The sequence below is a fragment of the Cervus elaphus genome, chromosome X (assembly GCF_910594005.1).
Source record: "Cervus elaphus chromosome X, mCerEla1.1, whole genome shotgun sequence".
Classification (NCBI taxonomy): domain Eukaryota; kingdom Metazoa; phylum Chordata; class Mammalia; order Artiodactyla; family Cervidae; genus Cervus; species Cervus elaphus.
The window spans coordinates 81966769-81989610 of NC_057848.1; the positions used below are offsets into that span (position 1 = coordinate 81966769).

At 42.1% G+C, this 22842-nt stretch overlaps 2 protein-coding genes across 2 annotated transcripts in view; one reads left to right on the forward strand and one right to left on the reverse strand.

Moving 5' to 3' along the window:
* Positions 1-10560, reverse strand: part of BTK (Bruton tyrosine kinase) — a 31973-nt gene extending 21413 nt beyond the window's left edge. Inside the window, exons 1-3 of the mRNA XM_043896382.1 lie at positions 10415-10560; positions 1996-2162; positions 1167-1265 (exon numbers count right to left, since the gene is read on the reverse strand). Coding sequence (XP_043752317.1) covers positions 1167-1265; positions 1996-2136 — 240 coding nt within the window. The 5' untranslated portion in view covers positions 2137-2162; positions 10415-10560. The remainder of the gene's footprint in view (positions 1-1166; positions 1266-1995; positions 2163-10414) is intronic.
* Positions 10561-14704: 4144 nt separating this feature from the next.
* LOC122690028 (60S ribosomal protein L36a-like) lies at positions 14705-18037 on the forward strand. The gene is made up of 5 exons (XM_043896960.1): positions 14705-14837; positions 15251-15356; positions 15567-15634; positions 17273-17395; positions 17892-18037. Exons 1-5 carry the CDS (start codon positions 14727-14729, stop codon positions 17910-17912), a joined length of 429 nt encoding a protein of 142 aa, XP_043752895.1. The 5' UTR covers positions 14705-14726; the 3' UTR covers positions 17913-18037.
* Positions 18038-22842: the final 4805 nt, after the last annotated feature.

Below are 22842 nucleotides of genomic sequence, written 5' to 3' on the forward strand. Positions count from 1 at the left end.
CTGTAGATGTATAATTGAGTAGCAAAACAATGACAAAATAAGTCAGCAATTAAATATCATTTTTGGCCTTCAAATTAGCAAATATTTAAATTATCTGGTGTTGAAAAGAATGTAGAGGAATAGATACTCTCATATACAGCTTGTGGGAGTATATAATATTCAGATTCTACTTCTACAAAATATAATAGAATAAAACTATAAAAATAACCAAACTGTACAGAGGTCCTAAAGAAAAGAACAAAATATTACTCCTAGGAAGTTGATATAAAGGAAAGAATAACAAAGATACATAAAGATGTATGCAAGAATGTTCCCCTCAACATGATTTCTGATATAAAATAATTGGAAACAATTTAAATGTCTAGTAATAGGAGACTGGTTGAACAAATTAGAATATATCCACGATAGGGAACACCATATAGTCATTGAAATCATATTATTAAAGATTACCTATTGTCCTGGGGAAAAGTTTTCATATATTGTTAAATTGAAAATGTAAGTGGCAAAGCAAGATGTTTAGTATGATTCTGTGTTTTAAATATATAACATGTATAATAGTGTGAGTGTATGTGTTGTTAATGGAGAAAAACATCAGTAAGTCCATACATGAGCATGTTAATAGTTGTTTTAGCTAAATGAGATTATGCATAATTTTATCTTCTTTATGTGCTTTCTTTGTATTTTGTAGAGATTCTGTAATAAATATGCATTTACTCTTGTCATCAGAAAAAATTATATTTAAAAAAATCAGGAAATCAGTAGATGTTATGTCTTCAGGGAAATGAGAGAAGAAGCAGTGAGAATCTCAAGACTCAGAGCCCTAGGGTTCTGGCTTGCAGACTAACTCAAGCCTGTAAATCTGATCCCGGTGACTGAGGGAGTAAAACCAATCATCTCTGATCAGCTTGAACACTTGATCTGATATCATCTTAAAACTGGTGTTACAAGTTTTCCAGTTAAGTGAGTTGTTCTGCATCTGGGGAAAAAGACGTTGAGACTCAGCATAACGGATATGTGGTGGAGTGAAGAGCATATTGGTATAAGGGACCTTTATGTGTCCCACACTGCACAATATCACCAGTTTATTTACAGAGAATTGACGTGTTCCAAGTTTCTGAACTCCACCCCACCCCCTGCTCCTGGTTCTAACAATGGTCTCTTCTCACCGGAATCTGTCTTTCAGGGGGAGGATTTTTCTCAGGAACCACTGTTTCAACGCAGGTGATCTTCTCAACATCTATTGAACCCTTCTTACTGCCTCTTCTCTGAGAAAGAGAATGAGGAAGAAATGGAGAAAGGTTAAGAGCGATTAAGCAACCAGATGATTAGATTTTGCTATTTCATCATTCAACATAGTGAGGTGACACCCACACTCTATATCAGGACCTATCATTTTGAATAAATGAGCAAACAAACCAAACCCAAACAACTTCCAGATCTATTAACCTGATCTTTTTTTTTTATTTTTTATTTTTTTTTATTTTTTTGTTAGTTGGAGGCTAATTACTTCACAACATTTCAGTGGGTTTTGTCATACATTGATATGAATCAGCCATAGAGTTACACGTATTCCCCATCCCGATCCCCCCTCCCACCTCCCTCTCCACCCGATTCCTCTTAACCTGATCTTTTTTGACTACCAGATGGAGGGCAAATGCTATAGAAGAGTGGTTGACTATGTGTGCCTTTAATATAAAAAAAATAAGGAAATAATTTCCAACTCTTGGATTTCATTCTCAACAATCATTTAATGAGTGCTCACCAACTTAGAAAATCCATGGTGAGATTTCCCTGATAGCTTCTTAGCACCTTTGAATTTTTGTTCCAGTATGACTTCCCAGTTCTGGGTTAGGAAATACTTTGCTGAGTTTGAAGTGTACTTAGGTCCCTTCCATCCTGCTCCACCCCCAACTCCAACCAAAAAGTCTACCTTCTCACCAAGGCAGATTTAAGGCCAAGTCCTTAAAACTCAGGTTTCACAGCAGAGAAACTTACCCCGCGTTCAAAGTCATACTCATAGTAGGAAAGTTTTTGCATGGTTAAGAGAAAGAGGCGCTTCTTGAAATTTAAAGGTGATGTTTTCTTTTTCTGCTGGGATCGCTTCAGGAAGATGCTCTCCAGTATCACTGCAGCCATCGCTTCTTTCTGGAGCTCACTGGGTGCTATTGATAATGAAAGTTCTTGAGGACCCAGCACATTGATCCTCTTCATCCCTCCTGGTTCCCCCTCAGCCTAGCCACCTACTTTCAAATAGAACAGAAATGTTCAAAGCTAACAAAGAACCATCTTCTTACCTTGATGTCCTCCTTCCATAACCCTCATTTCTGCCAGTTTTCAGGTATAATGGATACACACTGAATTGGGATGACTGGTTCTACATCATGAGTTCGTATAAACTGGGTTCTTGCATAAGTCAATGGAGTGTTCTGGATATCAAGGACATGTACCATGTGCTTGGTAATGTCTAGAAGCAACTCTACTCTAACCACCCTTTTACTAAGTGTGCAGAATCTGTGAACAATAAAAAGTCTCAGTGCAGCTGTTGGCCTTAATATCCCCAGAAGGTATAATGCAGGTGCCAGAACTCCACTGAGGCAGATATTGGACTTTCAGTTCCCGGTTTCCTAGACAGTGAGTGTAATTTTTCATACCTTGTCCCACCGGGGTCTGTAAACAAGGGGTCTAATAAGGATATGGAGGCTGCACCTGCAGTTGTGGACATATACTAACTGCCACACAACCGATTTTGCCCATCCTTTGTAGTTCTGGCTGAGCTTTGTTCTAAATTTGAAAAACAATTTTTGAGAGGCAGTTGTTTTGCTGGTTTTTGCTTTTCCCTTCCTTTTTGCTTAGATGCATTCTTTTGGATAGGATCATCAACTCTTAGAGATGCCGTCTTTGATCATTTCTGAAAAGTAACTTGTTTAGTCTCTACAAACTTAATGATAATTCAGAAAGACTCAGTTTGGGTAACTGAAATATACAAAGACAAAGAAAGTTACACAAAGTCACCCTTGTTTTTTTTTTAATTCACACAAAACACACAGTTATTCACTTAAATGCACCATCTTGTAATATTAACCCACAGCTTTCATTAGAAAGATAAAGTGAAGACATAAATACTGACACAAAAACAGAGCACTGAAAAATTCTGAAAAAAAATCACCAAATGATCAGCCCCTTCCCCATCCAGTTTTGTTGGAGGTAAGTTCTTTTCCTGAAGGGGATAGGTTTTGTTTTGTTTTAACTAAATTCCTTATGCTTTTGGTGGCAGAATAAAGTCAGTAGTTTTTTCCTACTTGACAAACATAAGTTACTTCTCACACCAGGAAAGCAAGGGAATGGTTTGTATCGAAGCCTGAGGCTATCCACACCATTATTTTGCTCTTTCTTGTGGTGTAAACAGTTCTATTATTGTACTGAGGAGACAAAAATAGGTTACAGGAACACCAGGGATGTTCAGAATGATCACTTTGCTACTTGTTCATCGTCTGGATGCCACCGTTCTCTGGTGATAGATTTGTTCAACTTTTTATAAATGATCTTTTGAGAAAATTGGGCCAAGAAGTACACTTTTCCCTATACCTTGCCACACAGCTCTCTTCCCTGACTCCTGGGTTTAAATCTTCTCTCACAGGAGTGATAAACTGATAAGAGTTATAGCATTCAGATTCAGCTCAATCCCCAAAAAGATTTTTTGTAACATTAAGATTTTTCATTTACTCAGAAGTAGTGATAACCAGCTAATAATGGTCAGCTCTCAGGTACTGCCAACTCATCGAGATCCTATACTAATATGTTTGTTCCCATGGTGAATTCCAATTAAGTACCTATTCACAACCAAAGATTCAACTTAGAAAAAAGAAAGTAATACCCTAAAGAAATCATGACCAGTAAAAAAAAACATGACCAGTAAATTGGTTCAGAAGAATCTGAACAAACCACGTCCAGTTGCGCCTCTTTTAGCTGAGTAAAGCACACCCGTCATTTTACCTTTAGGTTTGTTGCAAGCTCTTGGTGAATACACTCCCCGCTCTGACCCAGCATCTGTTTCAGCCTTGGCCTCGCCTCTTATTTCCCGTAAGACAGGCCCTTCTGGAAGCTGCCTCTGTTCTTTTTGTTTTTCAGAACAAATCCAGTTTGTACAAGAGGAAGCCTTCCTCTCTTTCAAGTGTCTGTGTTGGGGTAGGGTTTAGAGCTGGTCTAAGTATGAGGAAGTAAGTAAGCCTCTCACTAGCCATCGCCCCTCTGAGCATGGGGTGAAATGGCCTCTACCTGTAGATCACCGAACTGGAGGACTGCTGGGACTTCCATGGCCCGATTGCTCCCTCTTCGATTGCTTCCCCCTATTCCTTGTGATCCATTCAAAAGACACACATGGTCTGACAATGTGGTAGCTCTTCCTTAGTCACCATTGGTCCATTAATGGTGAAAGGAGAGGCATCTGCTTTTATATCTTCCTGAAGGTTGGTGTGTAATGGACACTTTGCTTTAGAGGATAGTTGCAGCTTCTTTGGGTACTTATTATGGAAGGTCCTAATTTTTTTCTAACAATTTCAGCAGCCCACAGAGTCAACTGACCACAAAAGATGCACAGTGAGGGCTGACCCTGCACCTCACTCAAGTGGTGGGGGTGGGGTGGAAACGGAAGTGACATGAATGTTACAGACACACACACACACACACTTCATATAGGGAAAGAAAGAGGAGAAAAAAGAATAGACACACACAGCTCTTCATTTAAAAAATAAAGTTACAGTGTTATGATGCTCTCTTTATTAATCTACAGATGCAGGATTTTCACACGGCCACATTGTGCAGCCTTTAGGATCCCTATGGAGCAGTAGAATTCCAAAAGAGAATGCTTAGTAGAAAGAGTTCAGCCATTTTACAAACTGCCCTATGCCAAGGAATTAATATAAATAGCACTTGCAGAATTGAGAAAGTAAACCACCTTTGATTCCTATCTTTGCTCATCATTAGGGACAACATCAGAGCAAAAATTAGAAAACGGCTCAGCCTGGCTATGATTAGGAAAGGTCTTAGGAGATGCTAGTTAGAAACAGTCAGTCATAGTTCAAATAACTACTAAAACAGAAATATCCAATAAGCTGCATTTTGTGTTTATTTCTCCTTTAAAGCATTACTTAATTGCCCAGCAAGATTCTAGCCATTCCCCTTTCTCCCCAGGGGAATGGGAGGAAACTCCTGCTTCTCTTAGTGCAGTCCATCATCACACATTTTACACACATTTTTTCATTTACCCCTTATGACAAACAGGAAAGCAAGACTCATGGAGGTTATGTGACTTGCCTAGATCTATCCATTTGTGACTCCACACCCTTGTCGTTTCTAGTTGTACCTCATTGCCTCCCAGAGGGAATTTTGTTTTTTGCCTTCAGTGAAGTGTGATGTTATTCACCTCAACACTCTGTCACTGCCCATGGCTATCATCAAAGAGCAGTGGGGACAGAACCCTCTCCATCTTCTAAGAACTTTCGACAAAGGAGGAAATGGTGGTAAGTGTGGGGATAAGTAAGAAAGAATTCAGGATCCAGGGGCACTTTCCTCTGCAATATTCCTCTACGCATGAAAGGATGGTCTGTCCCATTTAACTGATAACAGTACTTTTTCCCACATGAGGGCTCTTCTCAGTTCCACCAGGGTTTTCTTACATTTTCCTTTAAATCCTCTCTAAGGAGATCTTGTTTAACTGGTGGATTTTTAGATTCACCAGCTGTTTTTTCCTTCAGGATTTTTCATTGTTAAAGGGATAAAAGCATAGCGTTTAGGTGGAACACCAACTCTTTGTTCTAGGGTTGTTATTGCTTACTGAGCATATAAAACTTTGTTTGAATGTACTTTCTTTTAGGCAGAAAGAAAAGAAAATAACATTACACTCATGGGTTCACCGTTAGCTCTATAGAATCCTAACACTGTGCCACTTTGTTTCTGTTTTTCTTTTTTTTTAAGAACTATAATTCTATCCATACAGTCAAAACTCCCTTGTGTGCTCTTCCACAATTTTAGTCCCCTCCCTCCCTACAGGCTATTAATATCTGGAATTTAGCATTTAGCATTCCTAGGCATGTTTTTATATTATTACTATGTAATAGGTAATAGTAGGTAATATTACTATTACTATGTAATAGGTAATAGTAGGTATTACTATGTAATAGGTAATACTAAGTAAGTATCCAAAAGAGATATTTAGCATTGGTTTACACATTTCACATTTGAATTTATGTGTTACATACTCTTTAGCAACTTGCTTTTTTGCTCAATGTAACATTTTATGATTTTTTTTTTACTTTGGTAGCTCTAGTTCACATATTTTAATTCATTTTGATATGTATCAAGTATTCTATATGATGAATACATCACATTTACCTGTTCTCCTATTGATGGATACTTAGGTTATTTGTTTTCAATTATAAAGAGTGCTACCATGAACATTCTTGTACCCGTGGTCATAGTTTTCCACTCTCAGAATGAATTCTCAGTTACTTAGTCAAAGTGGCAAACCCAGTCCAGCTTGTGTGTTGGACTATGCATTTTATGTAATCCCTTGTTCCTTTTTTAGTTCAATCTTCCTGAGTGTTTTCTATGAAATCTGGTAGAATTATCAGTGGTCTCTAAGTAGAGTAGAGTATAACTGATAGGCCTACTAAAAATCTCTTCTCAGGTCCAAGAAGCATCTCTCAGGTTTTGATTGAGATTTTGATTGAGAATTTCCCCATCTCGGAACCAGAAGAGAAGTTGTCATTAAAATATTATACCCATAGCAACAAAGAGCCATAATTACTCTTGTTAAGTCCTCAAAAAGGTCTCTTCAGGTCCCAGTGAAAGCTAATTATTTGATGATGTTTCAGGGTCAGTGCTACAGGTGACCAAATTTGTGATGAAGACTTCCAGCAAAATCAGTTTTCTGGCTGCTGGCTAATCTGGGAAATTCTCAGCTACTGCAATCATTTCTCGGAGGAGGCAATGGCACCCCACTCCAGTGCTCTTGCCTGGAGGATCCCATGGACGGAGGAGCCTGGTGGGCTGCAGTCCATGGGGTCGCTAGGAGTTGGACATGACTGAGAGACTTCACTTTCACTTTTCACTTTCATGCATTGGAAAAGTGGCAACCTACTCCAGTGTTCTTGCCTGGAGAATCCCAGGGATGGGGGAGCCTGGTGGGCTGCCGTCTATGGGGTCGCACAGAGTCGGACACGACTGAAGCAACTTAGCAGCAGCAGCAGCAGCAGCAATCATTTCTAAGAGGTCTCAGCACTCTGGTTCTTCTTCAGCATTTCATGTTGTTAACATTTTACAATTTTCTTCTATGGTTTTGGACACTTCTGGGTCTCTGTCAACTCTTCTGCCCTGCACTAGACACAATAGATTCTGGCCAAGTGATGAAAGGAGAGCCAGATAACCAATCTGCAAGTTTACCCTGAGCAACAGGTTGGTGGTAATACTTTCAGCATTGCTTTTTGCCCTGAGGGTGACTTCTAGGATGTCCGTCTTTCACTCTGGATTTGTGTGACCCTTTGGCCTTCTTTCTCAATTTAGCTTTTGTTTCCCCTGGTTTAAACATTATTTTTTCCCTCAATGTCACAGTAAAACATGTTCATTATAGAAAACATTTTAAGTACAGGGATATTAAAAAGTAAACAACAGTTATAAGCTCATTATCCAGACACATTAATCTTTAGGCATGTTTCCTTCCATTCTTTTTCTCTGTGTTTTTCTGACTATATTTGAGATCATATTGCACCTAATATTTATAGTTTGCTTATTTTTCTTATTCTTATACTTAGATACTTATTACCTAAGTATCCATCCATCTATCCATTCGCCCAACATACGTTGTCCACAAAATATCTAAAGTTCTTGTTTAACATTATTCCGGATATTTTCCCATGTTGTTAGGATCTCTATATAAACATCATATACTGAGTCAAAAAGTTTGTGCCTTTTGCATTTTGAAATATATTGACAAAATAGTTTCCAGAAACACTGTAACTGATTTCCACTCCAAATAGCAGTTTTGGAGAACCTATTTTTCCATACTTTTGTCTCTTTTCTGCTCCACTTCTAATCAGTTTCTTTTTATTCTGTTTCTATTACAGATAAATATGTAGGAAGGAGTTAATAGACTATAGTTCATTTTCATTTGGGGGATGCAAGGCAGGGAGAATAGCTTCTCCTGGAAGTTCAGCTAACTGATGTTAACCATAAGGGCATGTGGTAATTGCTCACAGAGAGGGAGGTGGAAAGCCTGGGATTAAGGCTTTTGCTTTTCAAATGCTCTCCCAACACCCTCAGCCAGTGCACATGAACCTCCAGAGAAACCGAAAGTCACACGTGGCCCATTTGTTTCAGGGTCCTCAGAGCATTTCTCTCTCCCCCTCCCCCTGATGGCTTCATTTGCATAACCCAGCAGTTTTGGAGTGAATTAGGTCAAGGTCTGTCTCTAACTTCTTACTGAGCACTGCCTCCTTGAAAATCCTACGTCATGCTTATTCCCAGGTCCTAGCCATCAGATATCGGCATGGCATCCACGGGCAAAAAGCAGCAAGCGTCTGATGATTCTTTGGAGAACATTCAGACTGGTTTTCAAAAGCCATGTCTTCCCCTTTACTTAAGTCACTTCCTGGTACGGGTCTACTCCACTGAAAGGAAACTCTCTATAGGAAATTCGCTCGAATGGAAATAGTAAATCATACTGATGATAATTTTAAATTGCACCCAGACCCTAGAAGTGGATGGAAAGTTGCACTAGTTCTCACCATGAGGAGTTTACGAAAGATTCTAAACAAACACATTGCTAGCCATAAGCCACAGGAATTTGGACTTGAAAGCAAGTAGACAGTTTAAGTAGTCTGAAGGAGTCAGAATAGACCAGACAGGGCTAACACTAAGGGATTCCATTTCAGTGGAATGCTTTAGATTATTTAGGGTATTTGCATCTTGTGGCTTATTTGGTAGATGACATTTTTTATCAAATAATTGAGGCTCCGAGAGGCCGCAGCACCCTTGGTCAGGGGCTTGGCATGCAAAATGAGGGAAGGAGCAGAAGCAGCACGTAACTAACAGCACAGAAGATAACCCCTGAGCTGTACAGAGCCCTGCCTCTGGGCTTTGCTGCTGCCTTATCTTCAGAAACAAACAACATGAGACAGAGACTTGGAGCTTGCAGAGCAGGGTGACTGGGAAACTGGACCGGGATTCCATTTGGAGATCCCACACTCACCCAAGGATGTCTTGGTCAGGGCCAGCAATCTCTTTTATTCTAGACACCACATATTTGTTCTGGAAGGGCCCTCTGGGGACCCTGACAGGTCTCAGGCAGAATACAAATAATAGCAAACACTGAGATAGGCACACTGACTATTGCTGCACCCCATTTTAACTACTTTACATAGGATAACACACTGCTCACGACAATTCTATGGGGAAGGCACTAGGCAAGTAGGGGGAAAGGGCAAAGGGAAAACAGCAGGGGAAGAAAGGGGTAAGAAGAATTCACTGAGATTCCCCACAAATTTACTATGCATTGACTCTGTTCTGGGGTGGTAATGAACAAAATAAAGGAGGGAATAAAGAAGAGGGGATACGGGTAGAGAAAGGAGAAGGTGGAAGAGGAGGAGAAGGGTGAGGCAGATGAAGAGGAGAGGAAAGGAGAGAAGCAAATGATGGAGCCTAGAAAAAAAGAGAGCCGTGCACATGGCAGGCAATTTTAACAGGAAAAAGCTTCCCTGCGACCTCAGGGGTTGGCCACACTGTCTGGGCCATGAGGCTGAGGCTGACTTCTGGCCCAGTCTCTTACCCACTGTTACCACGAGGTTGGCACACATAGTCCTTCCAACAAGGCAGCTCTGATCCCAGCAATACTGGCCCAATGCAGCCAGAGGCTTTCCACTCTGGTTGAGCCTTTCCGTAGCTTACAGAGCTCAAAAGCATGTGCACTTTGACCAGTTTTTTAAGACAATCTGCCTCTTAAAAATTTCTTCTTCCAAAGGTGTCATTGACACAAGGATCCATTTGGGGTCTTCTGACAATATTACCCAAACAGTTAATTTTTATCCTGGCTTATTTAGCCACAGGCATGAAAGCTTACTTTTCTGCCAAACTGTGCAGTTGCCTCTTTCCAACGTCTGCTACCTGTTCAGATGGTCACCTCATGTCACTTTTTTTTCTTCTTGTCTCCACCCAACTATAACCTCCCCAGAAAAGACCCTTCCAGCCTCTTCTGATCATCAGAAGGGACTACCAGGGCCTTGGGCTGATGATACTCCCACCCTCCATCAGCCTCCTCCGGCCTCAGACTACATGGCACCAGCCACGCTTTCTCTCTGACCTTCAAGGTCCCAGGAAAGGCAGTTGCTGCTGCTGTCCAGCCCTTGCCATGCCCCGGACCCACCTCAGTTCTGACTTTAATGCAGGCAGCTCCCCGGATGCATTGAGATGCCGGGACTTGGAAGTTGGGACTCGATGTCAGAAGACACTGGCCCTGGAGACATATTCTTACAGTCCAGAGAGGAAGGACAGTCTGAGCAAACCCCACCCTTTCACAGCCACTCAGTTCCCTTTTTTTGTTTCCTGACTTAAACCAATGTCTTTTTTTTTTCTTCTTCTTCTCAGCAGCATGGTATCTGGTTCCCTGCTGCTGTCCTTATTCCACCCCCCTCCCCCCGAGCAGTCCCCGCCCTTCATTTGCTTGGGACCTCTGAGAGTACTAGTTGAGTCTGCTCTGAAAGAACTCTTCTCTACATGACTGGGGCCACTGAGACTCTAGACCGGGTTGGGTTGAGCAGACATGTCCTCAGGCCAACCTCCCCAACGTAAAAGGACGACATCGCTAAAGGACCATTGGGATGGTCAACACAGGGAGTGGAGACTTCCAGAAAAGAGGAGAAATGCAGATCTGTGGAGACAAAACAAAGGGACTGGCGAGGGAGGGTGTCTTTAGCTTCTCATGTCCTCTAAGGCAGAGACTCGAGGCCACACAGTTAAACTTGACAGTGAAGGATGGAGACTGTTGATGAAGGGACCCCAAAGTACAGATCCTGACAGAGGTAGAGACAAGACTTCCCCCTGCTGAGTCATTTTCTAAGAAAGCATTTTTTTTTTCTACAGATAAAAATGTCTGAGTGTAAGCCCACACACTGACATGTGTCCTTCCCATTTTCTGTGGATGTTGATTTTCTCCATTTTAGATTTGGCCTCGGGGATTAACTCTTCATTTACAACTTTCTCTTTGGTCTCGAAAAGATGTGTTGCTTGAAGCCTGAATGTTTCCTCAGCCACCTTCTAGCTCACATTCTAGCAGCGATCATCTCCAGGAGGGCTCTCCTAGGACATGCAGATAGTACTGGCCATAGACCATGATGGCCACAGAGCCCCGGGTGACTGATCTGCTTGCCCATCTTGACACATCAGCCACTGCCATATTTACTTGCCCTAGGCGCCATATGTAGGGCTTCCCTGGTAGCTCAGCTGGTAAAGAATCTGCCTGCAATGCAGGAGACCTGGGTTCGATCCCTGGGTTGGGAAGATCCCCTGGAGGAGGGCATGGCAACCCACTACAGTATCCTTGCCTGGAGAATCCCCATGGACAGAGGAGCCTGGTGGGCTATGGTCCATGTGGTTGCAAAGAGTTAGACACGACTGAGTGACTAAGCACAGCACAGCACAGGTGCTATATGTAGAAACAGATCATAAATCTCACTAGAAGTCTGTCAGAATTTTTAAGGGAACAAGACATTTTTCAAAAGTATTTGTAGGCTAGTTGACTAGTTAATCCTCACATCCACACAAGATAAAGGGGCAGCCAGTGTTGCATGATCTATTTTATTGACAATTTCTATCCTTTCACCAGTCACCTCTGAATAGCTGCTCCAGGGGTCTGCCTGAGAGTTGGTCACAGACACTCACTTTCCCTCACTCTGCCCATGCGCACTCCCCTCACACACTTGTCCAGGTGACAGAAGGAGTGCACCCAAATAGTGCCAATGTCTAGATGTAGGTAAGTGAACAAGTCACATACACTGTGAGGCCAGGCTATGTCTAGGAGTCCTGTGTTCAATTCTGAGTTCCTCATCTTAAGGGAAATCAATGAGCAGGATCATGTTCAAACCGGAGACCAGGATTGGTGAAGGAATCTAAACCAAAGCTATGTCACATGAGGTGTGATAGAAAGAACTAAGGTCCATTAGACTAAGAGAGGCCATGTCCATTGTCTTCATATTTCCATGTTGCTAATGTCAGAAATCTCTAGAAACACCTCGAAGGCCAGTAACACTGCATAAGAGCCGGAGGAGAAGAAGGAAATGCTCTGAGCCTATAGGCTGGCTGTTGGGCAAAGAAACTTTTGGGAAATGTGGTAGGTAGTGGTAATGTTTTTATCTCATTCCCAGACACTGCTCAACAAAATAGAGCTGATCAGAGAGTCAGCTCTAGACTCATGGGTGTTCCTGGAGGGTAATGCAAGCACGAACTCCAGGTTCCTTAGCCTCTAATCTAGCGACACCTCCTCCTGGGTCCCTGCCAATTCTGTCTCTTCATCATTCTCTACTCTGTAGATGCTCCTGCTGCCCCTTGTGATGCCATGGTGAGGTACCAGGCTGTGGTCTTGAAACTACCTGGGATCAAATTCCAGCTCCATATAATAACCACTGGTGTGACTTTGGGTAATGTCATACCATTAAATCAACTTTAACGTCTCATGCCTGTTTTCTCACCTGTTAAATACTAATAAAGGTATATATCACCTGGGTTGTTAGGATTAAAACAGGTAGCATGTGAAGTAGTTAGGAAAATGCCTGGCATATAATAAGTGTTCAATAGTTGTTAGTTATTATAATTATGACCAACCTAGACAGCATATTAAAAAGCAGAGACATTACTTCATCAACAGAGGTCCGTCTAGTCAAGGCTATGGTTTTTCCAGTGGTCATGTATGGATGTGAGAGTTGGACTATAAAGAAAGCTGAGTGCTGAAGAATTGATGCTTTTGAACTGTGGTGTTGGAGAAGACTCTTGAGAGTCCCTTGGACTGCCAGGAGATCCAACCAGTCCATCCCAAAGGAGATCAGTCCTGGGTATTCATTGGAAGAACTGATGTTGACGCTGAAACGCCAATACTTTGGCCACCTGATGCAAAGAGCTGACTCACTGGAAAAGACCCTGATGCTGGGAAAGATTGAAGGCAGGAGGAGAAGGGGACGACAGAGGATGAGATGGTTGGATGGCATCACCGACTCAATGGACATGGGTTTGGTGGACTCTGGGAGTTGGTGATGGACAGGGAGGCCTGGCGTGCTGCAGTTCATGGGGTCACAAAGAGTTGGACACGACTGAGCGACTGAATTGATTATAATTACCAGGCCAAAACAATCATATTATATTATGGTAAAGGAACCCAAGCTCTGGAGTCAGATCACCTGTGTTTGTACCCTGGTTCTATTAAATACTATTGTATGTGTTTAGTCCCTTCAGTTGTGTCCAACTCTTTGAGATCCCATGGACTGTTAGAGACCCCTGCCAGGCTCCCCTGTCAATGGGATTCTCCAGGCAAGAATACTGGAGTGGGTTGCCATTTCCTCCTCCAGACTAAATACTATCAGCATTGGGCAAATTGTTTAACACCCTATGACTTCAGTTTCCTCTACTGTAAAATGGAAATAATAGTATCAGCTACCTCCTAGAATTACTGTGAGAATCTTATGGGACAATTCACTTAAAATGCCCAGAACCCTTCAGTCTTTCTCTGCTGGACTCTCTTGAAACCTGGCACATGCCTTCCACCGGATGTGCAGAGAAGTGAGCTGCTGGATACGTTCTATCTTTTGGCCTGGTTATTGCCGTTGTTGGAGCTGAACAATTTCATCCTCACTTTGCAGAACCTAGGGCAGCCAACTTGCTCCCTAAACAAACGGGGGCTGTTTAATGCCGAGCACTGTTCCTTTCTTACAAAGTATTTAGTCTGTAATTATACATTTATGAGGGCTTCCCAGGTGGCTCAATATGTAAAGAACCCGCCTGCCAATGCAGGAGACCTAAGAGACTGCCTGTTCGATCCCTGGGTCGGGAAGATGCCCTGGAGTGGTGCATGACAACCCACTCCAGTATTCTTGCTTGGAGAATCCCATGGACAGAGGAACCTGGCAGGCTACAGTCCATAGGGTCGCAAAGAGTCGGACACCTGAAGCGACTAAGCCTGTCCACCCTCCGCTAGAATGGTGCCCAACACAGAATAGGCATTCAATAAACATTTGTTAAAAAAATAAATAAATAAATAAATAAATAAATAAACATTTGTTGAATGCACCAAATAGCAATGTGATAGATGAACTAGAGCACTGGCTCCCTGTAAGCCTTCAGTGAACCGACAGTTCACTGAAAGATGTTGTTCCCAGTGACCTTGAAGTGGAACAGGAATCGGACATGAAGGTGGAGGCTCGTCCAGTTCACTCTGGTCCTGGCTTCCCTCGGGGATAGGCACATGGAAGCCAGACGGTCTGGAAGCACTGCTTCCTTCACTCACCGCTGCTACGCAGCAGTATCCGCCAAAAGTGAGGAAGTGAGGAAAAGCTGCAAAGCTGGAGTGGGGCGAGAGGAAGTTGAAAAGAGTAGATCAGCTTCAGCCGGAGCCCTTCTTTAAGCTTGTGCCTGCAGCTTGAGTTGAGTCCTCTCAGACACCAGAGGGAGGTGTGCACAGAGCCTGAGACTCTATGGTTGTTCCCACCGACTCCCATGAGGAAGCGCGACGAGAAACCTCCTATATACTTCCGTTTCCGGCCAGACCTCATTCTTTTTGTGCTGGTATCGCTGTCGCAAACATGGTAGGAGCTTGGGGTGGGGTCTGGTAATATCCAGTCTAATCTTTTCCTCTCTGTTGATGGTGTCGTCTCTGGATGTGACCAGGCTCCTGCGTGGACTCGTTGTACCAAAGGAACCCAATGTTGCCAGGATCGAGCCCAAAGGGACTGGGCTTTGGGGCCAGGAATTGAAGTGATGAGATCTAAGGGGTAGACTTAGGCAGCGGTAGAAGGAATATGTTCTTGTTTTAGTTTGGGATTCGGTGGAGGCCGCTGTACTTGAAGTACATGGGGCTAGACCACTTTATGGTCAGCGTTGTGTGTTGGTGAGGAGTTTGAGAGTCGAGTCCTCGTGGGATGGCTTAGCTTCAGCTGGGTCGGGTTGGGCTTTGTACCGATGGTCTAACACTGTATGTTCTGAACGGTTTATTTACTAGGTGAACGTTCCAAAAACCCGCCGGACTTTCTGTAAGAAGTGTGGGAAGCACCAGCCCCACAAAGTGACACAGTACAAGAAGGGCAAGGATTCTTTATATGCCCAGGGTAAGATGGTTTGTACGTGATTTGGTTTTAATGCAGCATTTGTGTAGTAATAGAATACGCGAGCCCAATCTCCCCTCCCTTTCCCACTTGGGCATTGATTGATATTACTGCTGGAAAGTCCAAGGTAAAATCGATGAGAAGACTTTTTCAAGTGTCTGTTCTGATTGGTTATGTTTGATAAACCCTGATGAATACCTTGCGTTCTCCCAGGAAAGCGGCGTTATGACAGGAAGCAGAGTGGCTATGGTGGGCAGACTAAGCCAATTTTCCGGAAAAAGGTTTGTAATAATTACTGTTTGATATGCTTCTCACTGACCGTGGCAGAGACTTCACATTTATTTTTAGCCCACACACGTCTACAATATAGGTGTGTGTTTTTAATAGTTTCAGTGAAGTTACCTCAATTACGTGTGGAGACATCTAGTAGTCAGTGGAGGTAGCTGGGAGTGCAGTCCAGGTCTGATTGCAGTGTACAGTATTGCACTGCCTCACTGTTTTATATTTTTTGTCCTCTTTGTGAAGAGGCAAACATGAAGGAATGAGACCTGCTTTCCTAAGGACTGAAGTTTGAGTACAACTGTAAATCCTCTCCTTTGCCCTGTTCTTATCTGTTGTCATGTCCTAAGGAATTCTCATGCTTGCAGTAAGAATCCTTCTCTTATTTTGTGTCTCAGATCTGTTCAGAAGCCTGAAGTCAGCTACTTACCTGACGAAGTCTTAAAAGTTCTTTAAAATAGCCATTTAGGTCTGCCACTGACTTCCTGAATAACCTGTGGTTCTCAGTCTGAATTTCTGAGTTTCTGTTCCACCCCAGGTAACTTGTCTACCCCTTAAAGTACACAATGCTTGGAGCATAGCCTTCCCACAAACAGCATTTCTTTATCACTTAGCTCCTCATTCAGCCTGGTTCCAGAAAGTATTCAGGAATGATTTCAGTGTTCATTTAGGTACATTGGACCTAATGGATCCAATGGTTTGATCTCAAGGTAGTAATTTCCATTTCCACATTTGGGTAGCTTGTTTAGGAGATGGGGACGTTGTACCTATGTTTTTGCCCTTTTGAGAACTGCAAACTAGCAGCAATAGAATTCTGACTACAGGAGCAGGCTTTAAAAGTTGAATATTTGTGAGAAGTGTACTTTGTGAGTTAAGTAATATCACATAAAATCTCGATGTAATTGTAGTCTCTGAAGAGTAGATTTAAGTAATATTTATTAACCTTGTTTAATGGGTTGCAGACGCTGTTTGAAGTATAGTTGCATGGACTCGGTTGACCCATTTTTGCCTGTGCAGAATACTTAACTGCTAAAAGGCCAAGGTGGTGTGATGAGGGCCTATTTGATAAGAAATCCTCTATGATATTTGATATGATTGGAGAACTTGATTTCAAGTAGATAATGCCACCATTTTCTTTTATATCTGTCGTGGTCTGGGTGTGGGTTGGAAAAGAATTTCAAGACATGAGACAGAATGAGTGGGAAATAAAATTTATTAGAATGGGAGATGCTGTTAGAACAGCGGGCTAGCTCAAGGGAGAACCGATGTTGAACAGGGGTCCTTAGTCTACTTTTATACTCAGGGTACAAGGAGTGGGATCATGTGCTGATTGGATGAGGCATGTATACTGGGTAGGCAAATACCTTCTCCCTATGGGGTAGGAAAGGAGACATAAGGGTCTGGTTTTTCTGTTCCTGGATTCCAAGACCCTCCTTGGTTTTATCTGCTCTTTTGTCCTTGGGTCACCACAACATCCACTTATTTTCACAATTCTGTTTTCTCCCTTATAGCTTAAGACAAATTATCACAACTTTAAAATTTTGCAGAGCTTTGCTCTATGTAGTACTTGACCCGGCAGTCATATTTTTGAAGAAGGATTTTCTGCAGTGATTTATGAAGGCTTTGACTTATTTTTCCAGGCTAAAACTACAAAGAAGATTGTACTGAGGCTTGAATGTGTTGAGCCCAACTGTAGATCAAAGAGAATGCTGGCTATTAAGAGATGCAAGCATTTTGAGTTGGGAGGCGATAAGAAGAGAAAGGTATAACTATGGGGTGAAAGGTGCAATTTTTTCTATATGGATTTGTAATGTTGAAAGAAAAGAAAGTGAAGTTGCTCAGCATGTCCATGGACTGTAGCCTAGCAGGCTTCTCCACCCATGGGATTTTCCAGGCAAGAATACTGGAGTGGGTTGCCATTTCCTTCTCCAGGAGATCTTCCTGACCCAGGGATTGAACCTGGGTCTCCCACATTGTAGGCAGATGCTTTACCGTCTGAGCTACCAGGGAAGCTGTTGAGAGGTGTTGTAATGTTGAGAGGTGAAGATTTCTGCCTACTCGTTTTTTGTGGCCCCTCTTTAAGATCAGGGGCAGTCAGTCCTCTCAATATAACTAAGATCCATAGATTTTGGAGTTTTGACATGAGTAAGAAGGGGGAAATGGAAAGACTGGTTTTTAATAAGGGATGTGTCTATTCTTGATGGAGTAAAGATTGTTCACAAACTACAAAAACTCACTTTTTTTCCTGTTCTATTACAGGGCCAAGTGATCCAATTTTGAGCTTCATATTTTGTTTTATTATGAAGACAATAAAAGTCTGAGATCGTTTACTTCATTTAGTTCCAGTTGGTTTTTTTGGAAGGGAAATAAAAATGTCATCAATAAAATCCTTTTTGGGAAATTTATGCTTGATGGTTTTGGATTCTTGACTCATTAGGAGTTATCTGACTGATATCACATCAGATGCTGTGATGGGTTTGCTACTTTCAGCACTTGGGACAATTATGTCCATATTGAAAATGGGGTTCACCAGGAGTGACATAATTTGTCTCACATTTACTACTAAATTCACCAGAATTTAAGTCAACTAAAGTTGAGGAATTTCAACCCAGTTCTCTAGGCACAGTATTGTTCAGGCACATCCGACTCATTTATGACCCCATGGACTGTAGCCTGCCAAGCTCCTCTGTCCATGGGATTCTCCAGGCAAGAAAACTGGAGTGGGTTGCTGTTTCCTTCCCCAGGGAATCTTTCCAACCCAGGGATTGAATCCCAGTCTCCTGCTTGGCAGGTGGATTCTTTACCACTGCACCACCGGGGAAGCCCTTATATGTGTCATTAGACTTACTCTCATCCCCCCTAAGCTTCCTCAAAATTTAAAGTAGGTAAAAGTTGAGTTAAACTCCCCAGTGGAATCTATGGGGAATAACCTATTCACGTTGTAAAGTGCCTAACAGTTGGAATCCTCTGTATGCTTCTGTATTCTTCATTCTTGTGCAGCAAAACTGGAGGTGAAGCAAATAAGCATTTTGGTAACTGGAGATGGAGGTGTTTCCTTACAAGTTAGTTTCTGTGGATGAATTAAGTCTGGATTTGTTAATTCTATTCCAATTTTAGTATAGCCAGTTAATAGTCCTCCAGTTTTATTGAAAAAACATCAGTTATCACCTGACAGGCTAAGGAATTGTTACAACATACATATTGTATTTTTGAGTGGGCCTTTTGAACTGTCCTGCATTCATGATGGGTGAGCTGAACAGCTTTTTTGCTTATGTGGGATAAGGGTGATAGTAAAAGGGGAAGTGGAAAAGGGGTAGGCCTGAAGCATTAGCTGCAGGTTGGTCCTCAGGTAAACCAATTAGAGGAAAAGGAAGGTTGGAAATCCTCCAATGACTCATTCCTCCAAACCCCAATTTGAAGTTCATTGCCTTGCCGTAGGACCTCAAGATAAGGCAATTCATCTTGAAGGGGAGGGTGTCTTCTGTCCAGACATTTGGTATTTTAGGTCATAATGTACCAACTGTTGGTGAAAGAAAGCCATTTGCATTTGTTGGATTACAAAAACAACTGTTTCTAGACTTAGAAAGTTAAGTGTGTGTGTAGGGGTGTTTCCTGACAAGATTCTTCCATAAAAATTCAGTAATGTGGTCTGTTGGATTGCCTCCCAGGTGGCATAGTGAGTGGTAAAGAACCCACATTTGCAGGAGACATACTAGATACTGGTTCGATCCCTGGGATGGGAAGATCCCCTGGAGGAGGGCATAGCAACCCATTCCAGTATTCTTGCCAAGGACAGGAGCCTGGTGGGGTACAGTCCACAGGGTTGCAAAGAGTAGTACACAACTGAAGCAAATGAGCATACATGCATGGGTTGCCTCTAAATCATCTATTTATGAAGGGTAATCCTTCTAGGGTAGGGTTTTTTTTTTCCCTTCAATTAAGTAGTTTTCTTTTTATATTCCCTTTCAGTTCATTTCAGTCACTCAGCTGTGTCTGACTCTGCGACCCCATGGACTGCAGCATGCCAGGTTTCCCTGCCCTTCACTATTCCCCGAGTTTGTTCAAACTCATGTCCATTGAGTCGGTGATGCCATCCAACCATCTCATTCTCTGTCACCCCCTTCTCCTGCCTTCAGTCTTTCCCAGCATTAGGGTATTTTCCAATGAGTTGGCTTGCTCTTTGCATCAGGTGGCCAAAGTACTGGCCTTTAGGCTAAGAATTAGTGCCATCCAAGTAGGTAGTGGTGTAAGGGTTAAAAAGTGAAAGTTGCTCAGTTGTGTCCAACTCTTTGGGACTCCAAGGACTATACAGTCCATGGAATTCTCCAGGCCAGAATACTGGAGTGGATAGCTGTTCCCTTCTCCAGGGGATCTTCCCAGCCCAGGGATCGAACCCAGGTCTCCTGCACTGCAGGTCGATTCTTTACCAGCTGAGCCACAAGGGAAGTCCAAGAATACTGGAGTGGGTAGCCTATCCCTTCTCCAGGGGATCTTCTGACCCAGGAATTGAACTGGGGTCTCCCCGCATTGTGGGTGGATTCTTTACCAGTTGAGCCATCAGCCTTGTTTTAAAATCCTGGCTGTAGTTTACAGTGACTAAGTACCTGCATCAGGGTTGTTGTGAGGTCAGTACACCTTGTGCATCTAGAATAGTGCCTGGTCTGTAGTTCCCATACAGGCAACAGATAAAAAGGTAGTCACCAGCTTTTTGGTTTTCCAGTGCATATAAAACTTAACATTTATACTGTAATCTATTAAATACTAGCAATAGCATTATATCTAAAACAATGGATGCATTAAAAATACTTTATTGCTAACTATCATCTAAGTCTTCAGTGAGTCAATATTTTTTGCCGTAGTAAATCACAATCACCATGACAAATACAATAATAACGAAAAAGGTTGAAATATTGCGGGAATTACCAAAATGTGACACAGACATGAAGTGAGTAAATGCTGTTGGAGAAACAGGGTCAATAGACTTGTGACAGACGCAGGGTTGCCACAAACCTTCAATTTGTGAAAAAAGCAAAAAACCTCAAACCCCTACAGTATTTGTTAAATGCAACAAAATGAGGTATGTCTGTAGATTATTATTTTACTTATTAATATTACTAAGCTATTCTTTCTCAGCTATTCATATCTGGTTCAAAGGCTTTTCCCCAAAATATTTTCAGATAGCTCAAGTGTGGAAAATCTTACTCAAGGAAATAAAAACAGCTGAAGATGGACAAAAGCAGGGTAGTCACTGGTAAAGGAAGCTTTTTAATGCAGTCTAGCTTGCAATCTCAAAAATGACAGAATGATCTCTGTTCATTTCCAAGGCAAATCATTCAATATCACAGTAATCCAAGTCTATGCCCCAACCAATAATGCTGAAGAGGCTGAAGTTGAATGGTTCTATGAAGACCTACAAGAACTTCTAGAATTAACACCCCCAAAAGATGTCCTTTTCATCATATGGGACTGGAATGCAAAAGTAGGAAGTCAAGAGATACTTGGAATAACAGGCAAATTTGGCCTTAGAGTACAGAATGAAGCAGGGCAAAGGCTAACAGAGTTTTGCCAAGAGTCATAACAAACACCCTCTTCCAACAACACAAGAGAAGACTCTACACATGAACATCACCAGATGGTCAATACAGAAATCAGATTGATTATATTCTTTGCAGCCGAAGATGGAGCAGCTCTATACAGTCAGCAAAAACAAGACCGGGAGCTGACTGGCTCAGATCATGAACACCTTATTGACAAATTTAGACTTAAGTTGAAGAAAGTAGGGAAAACCACTAGACCATTCAGGTATGACCTAAATCAAATTTTTTACAATTATACAGTGGAAGTGACAAATAGATTCAAGGGATTATACCTGATAGAGTGCCAGAACTATGGGTGGAGGTCTGTGACATTGTACAGGAGGCAGCGATCAAGACAATCGCCAAGAAAAAGAAATGCAAAAAGGCAAAATGGTTGTCTGAGGAGGCCTTACAAATATCTGAGAAAAGAAAAGAAGCTAAAGGCAAAGGAGAAAAGGAAAGATATACCCATTTGAACGTAGAGTTCCAAAGAACAGCAAGGAGAGATAAGAAAGCCTTCCTCAGTGATCAATGCGAAGAAATAGAGGAAAACAATAGAATGGGAAAGACTAGAGCTCTCATCAAGAAAATCAGAGATACCAAGGGAAAATTTCATGCAAAGATGGGCTTAATAAAGGACAGAAATCATATGGACCTAACAGAAGCAGAAGATATTAAGAAAAGGTGACAAGAATACACAGAAGAACTGTACAAAAAAGATCTTTACAACCCAGATAATAATGATGGTGTGATCACTCACCTAGAGCCAGACATCCTGGAACGAGAAGTCAAGTGGGCCTTAGGAAGCATCACTATGAACAAAGCTAGTGGAGGTGATGGAATTCCAGTTGAGCTATTTCAAATCCTAAAAGATGATGCTGTGAAAGTGCTGCACTCAATATGCCAGCAAATTTGGAACACTCCGCAGTGGCCACAGAACTGGAAAAGGTCAGTTTTCATTCCAATCCCAAAGAAAGGCAATGCCAAAGAATGTTCAGACTACAGCACAGTTGCACTCATCTCACACACCAGCAAAATAATGCTCAAAATCCTCCAAGCCAGGCTTCAACAGTATGTGAACCGTGAACTTCCAGATGTTCAAGCTAGATTTAGAAAAGGCAGAGCGACCAGAGATCAAATTGCCAACATCCACTGGATCATTGGAAAAGCAAGAGAGTTCCAGAAAAGCATCTACTTCTGTTTTATTGACTATACCAAAGCCTTTGACTATGTGGATCACAACAAACTGTGGAAAATTCTGAAAGAGATGGGAATACCAGACCACCTGATCTGCCTCCTGAGAAATCTGTATGCAGGTCAGGAAGCAACAGTTAGAACTGGACTTGGAACAACAGACTGGTTCCAAATCGGGAAAGGAGTATGTCAAGGCTGTATGTTGTCACCTTGCTTATTTAACTTATATGCAGAGTACATCATGTGAAATGCCGGGGTGGATGAAGCATAAACTGGAATCAAGATTGCTGGGAGAAATATCAATAACCTCAGATATGCAGATGACACCACCCTTATGGCAGAAAGCAAAGAAAGCCTAAAAGAGCCTTTGGATGAAAGTGAAAGAGGAGAGTGAAAAAGTTGGCTTAAAGCTCAGCATTCAGAAAACTAAGATGGCATTT